Source organism: Anabas testudineus, chromosome 13 (genome assembly GCF_900324465.2).
Source record: "Anabas testudineus chromosome 13, fAnaTes1.2, whole genome shotgun sequence".
NCBI lineage: Eukaryota > Metazoa > Chordata > Actinopteri > Anabantiformes > Anabantidae > Anabas > Anabas testudineus.
Genome location: NC_046622.1, coordinates 24,584,593 through 24,599,580, shown reverse-complemented (window position 1 = coordinate 24,599,580; position 14,988 = coordinate 24,584,593). Strand labels below are relative to the sequence as shown.

General features: G+C 39.8%; 2 protein-coding genes across 3 annotated transcripts in view; both read right to left on the bottom strand.

Moving 5' to 3' along the window:
* The window catches only part of brip1 (BRCA1 interacting protein C-terminal helicase 1), a 42,122-nt gene extending 37,314 nt beyond the window's left edge, over positions 1–4,808 (bottom strand). Inside the window, 6 exon segments of the mRNA XM_026340791.1 lie at positions 1,713–1,850; positions 3,025–3,170; positions 3,389–3,577; positions 3,774–3,885; positions 4,301–4,402; positions 4,529–4,808. Of these exon segments, the coding sequence (XP_026196576.1) occupies positions 1,713–1,850; positions 3,025–3,170; positions 3,389–3,577; positions 3,774–3,885; positions 4,301–4,387 (672 nt within the window). The 5' untranslated portion in view covers positions 4,388–4,402; positions 4,529–4,808.
* A 2,571-nt stretch (positions 4,809–7,379) lies between these two features.
* Positions 7,380–14,234, bottom strand: ppm1da (protein phosphatase, Mg2+/Mn2+ dependent, 1Da). Of its 2 annotated transcripts, none has more exons than XM_026341230.1 (6): positions 13,487–14,234; positions 12,289–12,517; positions 10,708–10,832; positions 10,301–10,482; positions 9,886–10,110; positions 7,380–9,671 (listed from the first exon to the last, which is right to left on the bottom strand). In XM_026341230.1, exons 1-6 carry the CDS (start codon positions 13,995–13,997, stop codon positions 9,285–9,287), a joined length of 1,659 nt encoding a protein of 552 aa, XP_026197015.1. In that variant the 5' UTR covers positions 13,998–14,234; the 3' UTR covers positions 7,380–9,284. The 2 variants fall into 2 exon arrangements, with proteins under 2 accessions (XP_026197015.1, XP_026197004.1); XM_026341219.1 differs by having other exon boundaries at positions 7,380–9,674; positions 13,487–14,232.
* Between the last annotated feature and the right edge of the window lie 754 nt (positions 14,235–14,988).

Below are 14,988 nucleotides of genomic sequence, written 5' to 3'. Positions count from 1 at the left end.
AATGGTCAGGGAAGCTAACAGCATATTTACCAAATATTACAAAGTTGATTCTAAATTGGGTAGATCAACTTCAATAGAAGCCTTGTATTTTTACCTGACATCCCCCATCCAGTTCATGGTTGTGACTGGCTATCATATAACAGTGCTATTGTGTTGCTATTGAGTTGTATTTTGTTATACTGCTAGGTGGTTCTACCATTTTGTCTAACCTTGTAAACGCTATACAAATATATAAATAAAAAACATTTACTGGGTAAATGCAGAAAGTTGGTATACATTTATGACATATACCCTTCCCGTCACTGCTTTTCAGTCTGAAGGAAATTAAAATTAAAATGGGGGCTTTTCCAATTTGTTAAGTATTTTCCATTAGAATGTTTTGGAATCATCATTGATAATTTAAGTTCATATTAAAGAAATGAAAATGATCTCATAAGCAATTTTAAAATTTGTCTGATTTAAAGCCTACATAGCCTGAAAACCAAGACTACAGCCTTGGTTAATGTGGTGGAGTATAACACCACCCAGTGGTGACAGTGAGTAGTGATTCTGAACCTATTGCTGACATGGTGAAATAGTATATCAATACAGGGCTGATTATATTCTAATCCATTGATATCTTGCATGAGGAGTTAACTAACCTGTTTTGCCATGTAGCATTTATGTAACTGAGTTTTTCACATCTGCAATGTTAAAGCAGGACAAGCACAACTAATAACACCAATAAGTGCCTGTGTCAGTTAAGAGAGTCTGTAAACCTTACAAGCAAGCCAGCATGCAAAATGAACCACATCAGATATTTTGACATGTAATTGCAGATAAAGAACAGTTTCTATGATGGTTGTGTTCCCTGGGTTACAGGGCCATGTTAGTGTAGTAATGATCAGGTCTATGCTATAAAAGTAGTCTGTTAAATTGCATCACATTGGTCACAGCTACATCATTGGTAAGGGACCCCTAAACATTAAAAAATTAAAATAAATGGACAATAATGTCCCCATGTGTCATGTAAACCTCATAAGTACACATGCTTGCATCCTTATTTAGAAACCTGTTCCAGAGCGCTCTGGACCTCAGACCAGGGTGACGGTTCGTCTTTCAACAGGACAACAACCCTAAGCACACAGCCAAGATAGCAAAAGAGTGACTACAGGACAACCTTGTGAATGACCTTGAGTGGTTCAGCCAAAGCCAAGTCTTAAACCCGAATGGAAAGATCTGAAAAAGGCTGTGCACTGACGCTCCCCATCCAATCTGATGGAAGTTGAGAGGTACTGCAAAGAAAAATAGTAGAAACTACCCAAAAATAGGTGTGCCAAGGTTGTAGCATCATAATCATCTAGTTTGAGAATAAATCTACTCCTCTGATAAGTCACATTTGTTCCATAAAACAATCGATCTTCATAGTAAAAACTCTAATTAATGAAATCAAAACATTCCAAAGTAAATGGGAAAGAAAACGTTTCTATAAATATATAAATGTTGTTGAGCCAACACCTGAACCTGAATCAGATCTTCGATCAGATGAGAGCCAGGAGTTTCCTATTATGCCTTGAAGTTTTGCAGTCAGTGGAGAGCAACTGCAATGCCTGGCTCCAAAGACTAAAGCCGCCTTGGCCGCATGTATGCATGACATCAGAAAACGTTTGGATCAAGTCGAACAGAAAACTATAACTAGCTTGCCTCAGCAACTCTCTCTGGAATGTACTCACACTGCATGATGGTGACAAAATGGCAGCAGGGCTGGTTGGCTCTGTGGTCCAGGTCTGAGAACCTGAAGGTTTATTGTCAAGCTCTTGCTCATCATCTATAAATACCACTCCCCGTTCCAGACGCTGCTTTTTCCGACTCTGAGGAAAAAACACAGAAACTTTACTTCGCTACAAATAAGCAGTTTTGTCAAAACATTTACTTTTTTAATTAGCTTAATAAATACAATACCATTCAAAGGTTGTGGGTCAAATGTCCTTGTTTGTAAATGAAAAGCAGATTCTATAACACCAACCTGATCAGAAATACAGTGTAGACATTCTTAATGTTGTAATTAACTATGGTAGCTTTTTTTATTGGAATATCTACACAGGTCGATGAAGCTCATGTGAAGCTGAATGATGTAGATAATGACCTAAATCTACTACAAAGATTCAAACTTTTTGGAGTTTCCCAGTCAGAGCCCAGAACTAAACCCAATAGAGATGCTGTGGAATCACATGAGGAGAGCCATTCACACCGGTCATCTAAGAGTATCTCAGAACATATATATATGTATATATATATCTGAGCTGAAGCACCTCTTTGAGGAAGAATATTTACATTTACATTTTGTCATTTGGCAGATGCTTTTATCCAAAGCGACTTACAAGTGAGGAACAAGGCAAGTAAAAAATCTAAGTCAAGGAGAAAAACATCAAAGCAAAGCATATTCCAAAGTTCCTCCTCAACATTGTGCAGGTCTAATCCACAGCTACAGGAAGAACTTGTTCAATGTGATGGCTGTCAAAGGTGTCAAAGGTGGGAAAGCGTTGCTCATAGTTTCAAGGTCACATTACCCAATAAAGCTTGTGCAAAAGGGGCATGGATAGTTTGGACAGTGTATGTTGTATATGATTGTTTGGCAGTAAGACTGAGTACTACAAATTAATTTGGCTAAATCCTAAAAAATATTGTAACAGCACTGTTGTATCAATGGTAACTGTTCAAACCAATAAAGCTATTCTATTCTCCTATTTTATTGTTGTGGACAACATATTATTTTATCTTAGCATTGCATAGGTAATATACATATTATAACCACGTTTATATTCTTACTCTTAGATTGCTTATCATTCTTTCATGGTATTTATTTATATGCATGTGAACCCATGTTGTTCATTTGTTAGCTTGACTGTGTTTTCAGTTTACTCAGAACCAATAAAAGTATAAATCACAAAATGTTGTGGTGAACAGAAGTCAGAACACCTGCATTCCAGCTTGCAATTTTAATGTTGTGGCCAATCGGTGTATACACAAGGTATATAAGATTACCTTATGTTCAGCAGTGCGCATGCGTTTCCTGTCTGGCTGGAAGTCGTCATCTTTCTCGCAGTCAGAACTAAGGGAAGACTGGAACTTCTCTGATAGACAAGAGGCTACAGGCTGTTTCTTGGACTGTGACTGCCCCTGTAACAAAACTAAAACAAAACAAAATCCTTGCAATATATACAGTGACAAAACATTATGGATGAGAAAACAAAACAGTACATCCGTTATATTAACATATATTTTACAGTATGTAATAAGGAATGGCACTAAGGAGTGACCCAAATGAAACTCAGGAAAAGAAAAAGATTTCGTTACGGATGTCTTCAAATGACAGCAGAAACAAAATGAAGGACTTAAAGTTACTTACTATATTCGGGTACCGGAGGCAGATGCTGTGGCGTGTCTTTACAAGGCGACACAGTCAGGTCCACAACAGGAGGCTTGGCAGATGTAGTAGCTGTAGTCTTTAAGCATTTGTTGTGGCACACACACTGACAAGGAGTGGTGATGTCTGACTGGCTCTTGTCATCTCCTACACTTACTCCTTGCAGTTTAGCTGTCATCACACATGAAACACAAATATAACTATCACTGACAGCAACTCTCAGTCTGAAGAGAGAGAGAGTGACACTGTCTGTATAAAATAGGTTCTAATTAATTATGCACCAGATTTTTTTCATTTTGTTTGAGGATGCACCACACTCCCACGCACTTGTTTTGTAATATGTTGGTCATGACCCGAGCAAACTTACCAAGCTGAGCCTGCTGCCAGCCTAGAGCAGAGCAGAGCAAGGCCAAGCTCTTTCCACTTCCTGTGGGACTCTCGAGCAAGCAATGGAATCCAGAATTCAGTCCTCGTACAATCTGCAAACAAGGTAGTATGTCTCGATTCATAATCAGATAAAAAGATGTAGCTACAGTAAGTGACACATACTTCTGTGAGGTCAGTCATACAGTTTGTAAACATATTTATTTTGACAACCAATTGTTTTTGTTATTGTTGATGTTATTCAGACTCTGTACTTCAACTAAGTCTTACATTCCACATAGTTAAAATGTCTATAGTCTCAGTTTGTGCCTTTCAGGTAGCATACATTTGGTTAAAAACTAATCGGTTTCTAAAAGATAATTACGAAGAAATACGGCTGATAATTGTTTTCTATAACTTCATAACGCCATAGTTTTTTACAAATACAGTGTACTGACACCAAATAGATTTCTATAAATTATATATGGTCCCCATGCACATAGTTTCTCAAGCAGTGAAGTTGGTACTTACACTGTTCATCATGGCAAGCTGGGAAGGGTAAGCCTTGCACGGGAAGTGTATCTTCACTCCTCCAATTGTATACTCCACTCCAGCCATGTTTCCCTGTCCCTGCTACACAGATTTGTTTTCAAACATACATGTCTAAGAACCCTAATAAAAACCACATTTTAGATATTCAGTAGTGTAATGCTGAACTAACACTGTTGAATTTGCCAACAGTTTAATAAAACAACTTACTTACGTTACTTTTCCAGTCTTGCTTCACACTGTTGCCTGATATTTGACTGACAGACACTGTTTAGCTAGCTTAACGTTAACGTCAGTTAGCTACCTAGGATGAGCCAATGTCCCTAAAGCTACCTTTAACACGATTACTTTGAGTCATTACTCGTATACATTCCCTACCATTAGTCAGAAGAAAATGCTCCCCAAGTGTTAAAAACACCTTTGTAGTACACAAGTTGTTTCGAAAAGGCTTACTTCACTCTGCCATTTATTCTTCCCGCTCTCAAAAATCACATTTCAGCACTTGACCGGAAGCCAGACTTCATTATGACTTCCTAGAATTACTTTCATAATAAAAAAATAATATTACAGAGAGTGACATGTGCTCTATTTTATTTACTATAAAATAGAGGCTACTACTTTACAGAAATATATTCACTCTGCAAGCTTCCACTGTGTACGTACGTTTACCAATACTTGTGGCGAGTGGCATTGTTTGCGCTTTTATTTAGAATGCGTGTGACGGCCACCATGCTTCCAGCTTCACGGTAGACTGAACCATGTGGACTGTGGTAAAAACACAGCGGAAGTTAACTTAGTAAACATCCGGTGGCGAGGTCGTTTTAGAGAAACGCTACCTCTTTTATTTACCCTGAAATATATCGAGTTCCTAAGTCTAGGTTTTAACCGTGACAAGCGATTGTTTTACAGGATAATTTTAATTTATCAGAAAATATGATGATTTTAGTTTCAAACTAGACGATTAAGCGACAGATGTTTTTCAGATGAATAAAATCTCATCTGTATATTTTTCAGTCCTGACAGTCTAAATATCTTTGGTTTCTATTGACTAATTAGTGTTTTACATTTATAGTTTCATTCTAAACTAAAATGTAGTTATAATAATTGTCATTATAATTTTAACCCATTTCATGTAATTATTTGATTGATATGGAGGTTAAACCATAAACTCACCATATCCTGTGAACCTATTTAACAACAAACAAAAGTTACTGGACACTGTGTACAAAATAGAATTGTATTGCTTCTGTATCTGACCTCACGGGACATGAGTGTTTCTTGCTGTCAGCACAAACAGCGGCTTGATGCTGCCGGAAGAATTAGAAGATTAGAATTAGAATTTATTGCAGCGTCTTGTCTCTGCATGCCAGACAAGGCGCGGTTCATCTCGAACAAGCCTACTAACACAACAATGTTATTTGAAAGGAACTAGTAGTTGCAAAAATGCACCAAACAAGTAAAAGTACTTGCCTAAGAAAGTGGCCCCTACTGTGAACAGGTCTTAAACCTTACACTGTATAAAGTGCCTTGAGATGACTTTTGTTATATTAAAGTATGAAGCTCTGAATTGTTGTGTTGTAAATGTCACATAAAATCTAAAGTAAACAAAGTTGAAGTACAAAAAAACTGTGCTTCAGTTGGAGTTATGAGTTCATTCATGTGTGTTTGTTGTGAAAGTAAATGAAAATAGCAGGGGTGTCAAACTAATTATATTTGGCTCACAAGATCATATCAAATGTGTATTAGAGCTGGACCCCCAGTATACAGCACATACACAGATAATACTACAAATCCCAGTATGTTTTGTTGTTTTGTCTGTCGAGATCGGTAAGCCCTCCTTTTCTGTTGGCAATCATTAGCATCCATGCAACCAGTCACATCAGACAACCTTAATCCACCCCTCCCAAAAAATGGTCAAATGAAAGAGGCTGAGTGCACAGTTTGCTGAAAACGCAGAGTTTACTGATTGGCAACAGTACCTTGGTATGCTGTCCATCACATTCTGGGCCACATGCTGACTGATGGCAGCCCATTCTTACTTAATCAATGCTTGGAGTTTGTTAGAATTGGTGGGTTTTTGTTTGTCCACTTGCCTTTTGAGGCTTGACCACAAGTTCTCAATGGGATTAAGGTCTGGGGAGTTTCCTGGCCATGGACCTAAAGTTTTGATGTTTTGTTTGCCCAGCCAGTTATCCCCTTTTGCCTTATGGCAAGGTACTCCATCATTTTGCAAAAGGCAACCAAACTGTTGCTCTTGGAAGATGTTTTTGTATGATGTGATTGAGCACACTCCCTTAGCTGAGAAGCAACCCCACACATGATATAAGTAACTCAATCAGCATGACAGAGTGATCTCCAGCCTTGTCCTCATCGACACTCTCACCTGTGTAAACAACAGGATCACTGACGTCGGTTGGTTCTTTTGTGGTGGGGCTGAAATGCAGTGGAAATGTTTTTTAGGATTAAGTTCATTTACATGGCAAAAAGGGACTTTTAATCTGGTCGCTCTTCATAACATTCAGGAGTATGTGCAAATAGACTTATATTATAAAAACTGAGGCAGCTGACTTTGTGAAAATGAACATTTGTGTCATTCTCCAAACCTTTGGTATACCTGTATAACCTTGCCTGGCAAGGACGAGACTCCTCTAGTCTGTGTTTAAAAAGAGGGCCCTATCCTTGGTGTTATTTTCCATTTACTGCTGTCCTTTGACAGTCAGGTGACTAAAGTTGTACAACACTGCAACATCAAACTGAAACAGGTCATTCCTGCAGACCTAGGAAGGGTCATCCATGCCTTTATCTCCTCCAGAATGGACTGTTGAAACGCTCTTTCTTCTGCTATCAGCATTCACACACACACACACCAATGCTCTCTCCTCGTTGTAGATTTAGTATTGATTTAGATTTCCAACTAAAAAACAGTATTCAAACAAAACATATGAACTGATATCCGCAACTGTGGGTCTGTTTTATAGTTTGACAAAGTCACAGCAAACATTAGCAGAAGGCATTAAGAAAAGAAGGTAAGAAGGTAAATATCTTCACACAAAACAGTAGCTACTATACCTCAGAGCTTTTTATTTAAATAGGTTCATTTCCAGGTAAGAGGTTTTCACATTTACACTATACACATGCACTTTTTTTGCTGTTAGCACAGTCATCTCAATCAAGGGTGTCTTTATTCAACAGAGTATATGAGTCGACTAAGATTTCTGAGTATCTCAAAAATACTATATACAACTCATACAGGGATGCAGAGTGAAATAAGAAACTGTATTTCCAGAGAGACCATGTCACACAAGATCATTCCTTCAGCACTAAGAGTCAATACAGATAATAGCCAATCCATAATGCTACAAATTCCTGTTAGAAATTGCACTTAACTCAGTGAAAATACATCATTATGTAACAAGGTTTTACACATCAACACAAACTGGGTAATGGCCATTATTCTTTAGCAGTTTGCTATCGAACAGTCCAGAGTTTGACAAAGATTCCCTTCTGTTTACATTGAAATCATTTAATTATTTGTCTGTCTTTTGTACTGTTTTCATGTTAGACTCTAATCGCATCTGAGTCATTGTCAAATGAAAAAAACCCTTCACAAAGACAACACAGTCACCATAATAGTGCAAAAATATTCTCTTAGAAAGTCCATGCAGAGTGTATGTAGTCCCACACATCAGTAAGAACACAACTGCAGCTGCAGCGTGGACGGAGACAATGGCTTGTGTAAGGCGAACCGACCTGTAAACAAAACCAAATCAGGTGGCAGCAAGGACTCATAATGCGAGACAGTGCTCTGTCTGTATGGATGAGAATACTACTAAGAGAGGTTTTGTATAATTTCCTATATAAAGACAACTTTGACAATGTGACATCAGCAATACCCCCAGTGCGGCTACAATGACGGTTCAAAATAATCTGAAACATTGATTGTAAACGTCAGGTTTTCTGTCAGCCCCTTAGAACCAAAGTCTTCATCACAGAGCCACCTGAATGTTCAGAAAGCACAGAAGGAGGAATCCATCACTGTAGAAACATACACAGCAACATCTGCAAAAGCTTCAGCACTATGGAGTGCTGTTGAAAGGCATTCTCGGAAACATATTAAGTCATTACCTGACGTATGCATGAGTAAAGGACAAATCCACTGTAATGCTTCCTTACACGTTACAACAATGTAAGATGAGTGAGGGAGAGGATTTAACGCAGTGTAGTTAAAACATAAAAACACCTTTCGTCATTAGAAAGCTTATACGTCCACGTGTTATGTTAAATGTGTACTCACTATTCAAACGCTACCAACACTTATTACATATATTTATCCATCAATATACATACTGTAGTAGCTTACTGGTCTGTGACTGTAGCAGCACTTTCTGTTTATATTCAAGATAAATCTCCAGTGATTAAATAAGATGATAGCAATAAAAATACATAAATATGTTTAAGCACAGGGTGTACACACAAGGGTATATGGACAAAGTGAGGAATCTGAGATGAAAGCTGTGCTAAAAAATGTTCCTGTGTTGTCATCATACAATAAAAGAATGTATAAAAATATATATTTGCATTAAATGAATAGTTTGACTTACTTCTCAGTACACAAATATAAAATGCATAATATTTACATCATCTTCATCAGCATCATTAGTCATATTTGTATCTTTACAACTGTTACCAGGAAGAAATGAAGTAAGACATATTTAATCAGCATTTCAGAAAGGAATTCAGAGACAAAGACACGACAGAGGTTTTATGAAAATGAGCACTTTTTTCAGAAAAGTTAGGTTTCCAAAGAAGTGCTTTAATGGTGCTGAGCAACAAGCGTCTTTTTGCAACCTCTGTATCAAGGTTGGTTTGAGTTGTGAGATTGTGCAGGAGAATTTGCAAGTATAAGGAACAGGAATCCCAGTGGAGACTGACAGTGAGAGGCAGCAGACCTGTGTGTGTCTGTGTTTCAGTACACACACACCGTGGTCTTGTTGTGCTGCTGAAGAATAGGGGAGACGTTACTGGACTCCTGTTTCTTCTCTGCATTGTGTTGGACCAGGGGCGGCCTGTCAGCAGTCCTGCGTCGTGCTTTCTTAGCAGACTGGCCTGACGGTGGTGATGATGATGATCCATCAATAGTTCTCTTAGTGTTAGGTGTCCTGCTTGTGACTGTTCTGCTGGTGGGGCTGGATTGACTAGGCAGCTCAGCACTACTGTTTGGACACAGTGGAGTCAGAGTAAACAGATCAGACAGATTCATGTGGAACAAGCTGTTGCTTCCTGATAGTCCATCCCGTCGCTCCAGGGCAGGGAGGAGCTCACACACCGCAGAGGGAGAGTCTTCCTCTTGAGGCTGCTGCAGGAGAAAAGAATAGAAAAAAAGATGAGCCACAAGTAAAAGTTACACATGTCAACAAGTCACCTTTAACCCTCAGGCAATCTTTAGATGGAAACACAACAGACAGGCAACAGAAACTATGCAAACCATGTGTTTTACAACCAAATGACTGTCAAGGAAACCAATATAACAACATATAACAACTACAATGAGAAAGTGTTGCTGTTACCTGAAGCAGAGGAGTGTTAGCACGTGATATGGAGGTGGGGGGACATTGGGACACCTTGGCAAGGTCAAGCAACACCTCCTCATGGTGAAGCGTCTCCTGGAAGGTCCCTGGCTCCTGCAGGGCGATTACAATGGCACTGGTGTTGTCAGCACGCAACATTCGTTGGCGCCAACGCAGCAGAGCATGGCTGACCAGATGCCGAGCACTCGATACCCCACACGGTGCCTGCAACATACAAGTCTGTTATTTACACTGACGGATCTCATCTGAGGTGCCCGTTATTCTGTTAGATGAGTGTTCAAGTATGATGACAGAGGCTTACAATCAAGCTTTCTTCTAATCTTTACTCTACAAAAGACAGGTAGATAGCACAGCATACTTGATAACAGCGAAACACGCTGTTGCTGAAACTCACCATCACCTCCTGATTGTTCTGACACATAGAGATGGCCTCTTGAGGTGGCACCATGTTCCACAGACCATCGCTGCCCAGGATAATGTAGCGGTGCTTTCTAGGGTCAAGGGTCACCACGCTAGTGTCTGGCTCTGGAGAAACCACGAACTCCCCACTATAGAAGTCATAGCTCCACAGATCACCTGCAGAGACCAAAGTCCAGATAAAAGTCAGCTGAAGGCACTGCTGCCCCTGACAAACACTCCTGGAAAGATTCTTACTTAAAGCTAGACTAAAGGCCAAGGGTCTTGTTTACTTTGTCTTTGTTAAGATTATTATTAGCCAGATTATTAATTATTTTTGTCCTTAATTAGTGCTGCTTTGTTAACAAGTTTTTCACTGATACACTGTTTGTTTGCTTTTCCTACCTAGAGCTCGAGCTACTGCCAAGAACGGTATCTGGTCAATGACTGTGCTCCGACGCACCGGCCCATTGTGACTCAGCCTTGGCCTCTTCCAGACAACCCGATTCACTCCAGATTTCTTGATCACACTGTTAGCAGACAGGAAAGAGAGTAGGAAAGGTGGTATGTAATTCAAGCAAAGCATCCACACATTTTAGAAATCCAGTACTTGAAATTATTACATTACTGCCATTTTAGTGAGTCAGACTTTTTCCAACAAATCCAGCTTCATGAAGATTACAATGTTGCAATTTTGACAAATGTTTGGGTAAAGTGATGATTACATTGAAGGTGTTTTCCACTGACAAAGTGTTTTAATGATCCCAATTTTGTTAATACTGGGTGGGCTGATCTTACTTTAGAGTTAATCAGGTTTCTCATCCGAAGTTTTGATAGTGTGCATTATGTAATTTCACAAATTCAGAAAATGCTTCCTGTTTGTGCACAGGTATCAGTGTTTATAGGATCAGCTTTCCAAGTGTGACAAAAAAAAATCTCTACTGTTTTTCATGTCTCAAGGAAATTGATGTCTGTGTCTACTGTCCAGTATTTTCCTATGACAACACTGAAGAAATTAAAGTAAATAAATAAATCTGGAACAGGGATAGCTATTTTAACTTTAAATCATCTCCCATGCCCCATTTAGGGACAAGAAACAGACTTTGCAGCTTGGTACTTTTATTACATGCAACCCTACACTAACAAATCATTTGGTGTTACTTGTATGTAGGTGATATGCTAGCCCACGTTTGCCTCTCTTGTATTGTATACACATATTGCATATCACAGTGCTAACTTTAACAAGTCCCCTGAAAGCGGTACATTGTAACAACAACTCCATAAGAGTCATGTGGCAGAATTCATGTTAATAGAGTGGCAAAAGCTGATGATTTGTGATTTGCCAGACATCTGCAGAAAGACCATATTTTGCAATAGATAGAAAAAATATTTGAACAGTTTGTCTGCTTGGACATGCATCACAGTGAACAATGAAATGTTTAGCTGACTGATAACTGACTAATATTCAAGTGTACCAAATATGACCAATGTTGGATAATGTGATTTTATGGTTTTCATGTAAGAAGTGTTTGCCACCCACGGACATTACATTAACATCTTATCAGTAGATACACTAAAGACTGTATAAAAAGGACATTACCCCTTGAGACAGGTAACATTTTAATGTGCTACTATACTATTTTCTTCTTACTTTTTCATAGATATTGGGTGGAGGGTGTGTGTAAAAATGAATATGTTACTGATAGAAAGCATTTCCTCAGAGTTTTTAACATCTGGTACAATGTGTACTTTAGTCCATATGTTTAATTTACTGTCACAAGCCGTTATCTGTTTAACATGGGGCCCTGTGGCAGCTACATTACAATTTTTGACAATATTCTCCAACCAAAAAGTTTTTTGACTGTGGCTTACATGCAAGCCTGTTTGCATACATACACTGGTAGAAGAACCAATGATAGAAGCAGGTTGCACCTGAGAATGCTCTTAAAATAAAATGCACAAGCAGGGTGTCTTGTCTTGCCTTACCTCCCCCCCAGACCTTCAATACGCTCCCTCTCTCTGGGTAGTTCAGGTTTGTGGTCTTGTGTGACTTCCACTGCTCTGACAAAGGGCACTGAGGGGTCCTCCTGGATCCCTAGAACAACTGCTGAATCACCAACATGGGCCACATACATGCGGTTTCCCCGGATGACCACCACGCTGGCTGTGGTGCCTGATGTGCTGGGGAGGCCTGTAAGTGTCTTTGGCCATTCAGCTGAGAAAAACGAAGACAGAAAATTGATTTTAGCATTTACGGCTTACTTCATACTCATCTCATGTACATCACACATTCGCTCACGTGGAATTGTGAGGTTTTCTATGCGCCGTATAAACCAATGTAAAAAAACAACACAACAACAAATGAAGTTTAGCGACACAGGAAATATCAGTATGGTTATACAAGTTCCTATACCCTCGTAAGGTAGGTTCATTGGACACAGTCTGTCCTGGTGTCGGTCTCTCCAACACTTAGCAGAGGGACACATGAAGTCTGCAGACCCCTTGTGTACTGGAGACACCATCCGTGACCAGCTCTAGACCAGATGCAAATCAGCTGACATGTCCGGGCATATCCAGGCAGACACCACAACAGACTGCTGGTCTAGCATACACTGGCTACTACACAGTCCAGCAGGATTTTAAATGGTTTATAACAAAAACGAAAATAGCGAGTCCAAGAAAACGTTTAGTTCGTAGACTACACTACAGACAGTACAATGCGAAAATACCTCCGACTGAGTAACCTGTTTGTCTGGGTCCGTTGTGGCAGCCTTTGTTTAGACTGAGCCCGGTGGCTATTGCTAACTTCGTTAGTTCTGTTGCCGTTAATTGTTAAACGTGTTAGCTACACAAGGTCTGCTTGTGTTTATACAGTAACAAAGAAACATTAACCATTTTTTTTGTATTTACATTGGCATTTTTTGTCTAATTAACGCTACATTTATCCGCATACAGCCAGGGGAAGCCATGAGAATATGCCTGTGTCCGTGGAATGTTCTAGTAAACTCGGCTATCATGCGAGCTAGCAGCGCACCGGGGTTGACAGACTGGAGCTTGGTCAGATGTGATGTTCGTGCTACTTCTGAAGCCGAGTGAGAGGAGCATACAGGATTAACACGACAGCTGGACAGGTGTCGGCTGGGAACATTTGATTACATTACTTGAAAAGTGTTGGTCAACTTACGTAGTTTTTTCCACATAGCGTGGTGGCAGGCTACAAATCCTTTGCGTATCGCAGCGCACACCTCCCGGTCACACTGGGACCAGAACCCCCGCTGCTTCTTCATGAACTCCCACAAATAGTCTCGTGCAAACTGCGCAGCCTCGCGACCTCCGTGACCGTCAAACACGGCGAAGAACGCTACGGACCGGCGGGAACGGCTCGTCTTGCTCGGCTGACCTGCCGGTGAAGACGTTTCCTCTGATCCGCTATTGTCGTCGCTCCCTGTGGGTTCAAAGTATGCATCTGAAGCCTGCGGGCCACCACCCACGATTTCACCAGTCCGGTCAGGATGCATGTTCACAGCGAGAGCACTGACCGTGCATTTCCCCTCTCCGATCTCTTCTAGTTCACCCGGCGCTGGATCATCTTCTCCCGGCTCGGGCTCTACTATGACCTCGGTCACATCTTCCATGTATTTCCTGCCTCCTTGGTCGGTAAACACACTCACTCGCATCAGTAACGCGCTCTCCATTGCTCCAGAAATAGGTCACCGTCCAATTGTTAGGTATTGTTACCATAAAAGTAACAAGAAAGTAGAGTTTATTGCGGAGACGCGTCCTGCCTTTGTTTATGTTCGAGCGCAGTAGGCATGCTCAAACGCGTTGACGTCAACATCTATCTTCTTCTCGCACGTAAACGTGTCGAGCCTACGCAGCTGTTGCCCCCTAGTGGTTAGTTGTCCCACGCCAAGCTACAATTTCCAGATAATAAACAGGAACATAATAATTTCATCTATTATCATCACTGTTGATTTGAAACTGGAGGAAGAAGAAGTTTGTGCCAGTAAAAAGGGGAGAAGCGATATTTTAAAGAAAGAGCTTTGTGTGGTTCATTATAAGATCTTAGACATCTCAATGTTATGCTAGAGCTTGACAAATTCTCAGTTTGTCAGTCTCACACTTAAACAAATCATGTTGAATGCCTTCTATCTCTAAAAGAGATGATCTGGACTGTGACACATTTTGTCATCTGTGACAATAAATAGCTATTAGTTGTAAGTTGAGAATGTTTAAATGTAACCAACCCAAAAAAAATCTCACATATTTATGATGTAATGGAAATAAAGTCATGTTGAACTACAAAGGCAAACCTATTGTGTATTTATTCTGTCTTTCTTCTTGTATTCACACATGTGTTTTATTTGCTAAGTGAAGATAATTTAACTGATAAATGCAGTGTGGATAGTGTGTTCAGTGTGATTATGTTAATAGAGTGTGAGAATGAACACTCTTAACACTTTTAAGTATTCAGAGGTGGCAGAGGTACTCAGTGCTCGAGTTAAAGTGCCAAGTGCTAGACTAAATAATGGAGCCACTGCAGGTACCACTTCGCTTCAAATTTTACTTTATTCAAGCTGAAGGAATACTTCTGAGTTGTAAAATACAATGTAGTGTAAAAGCCCTTCTCTGACAAAACAGTGTAGATATTTGGAACACTTTTAAACTTGATGCTGTTGATGACAT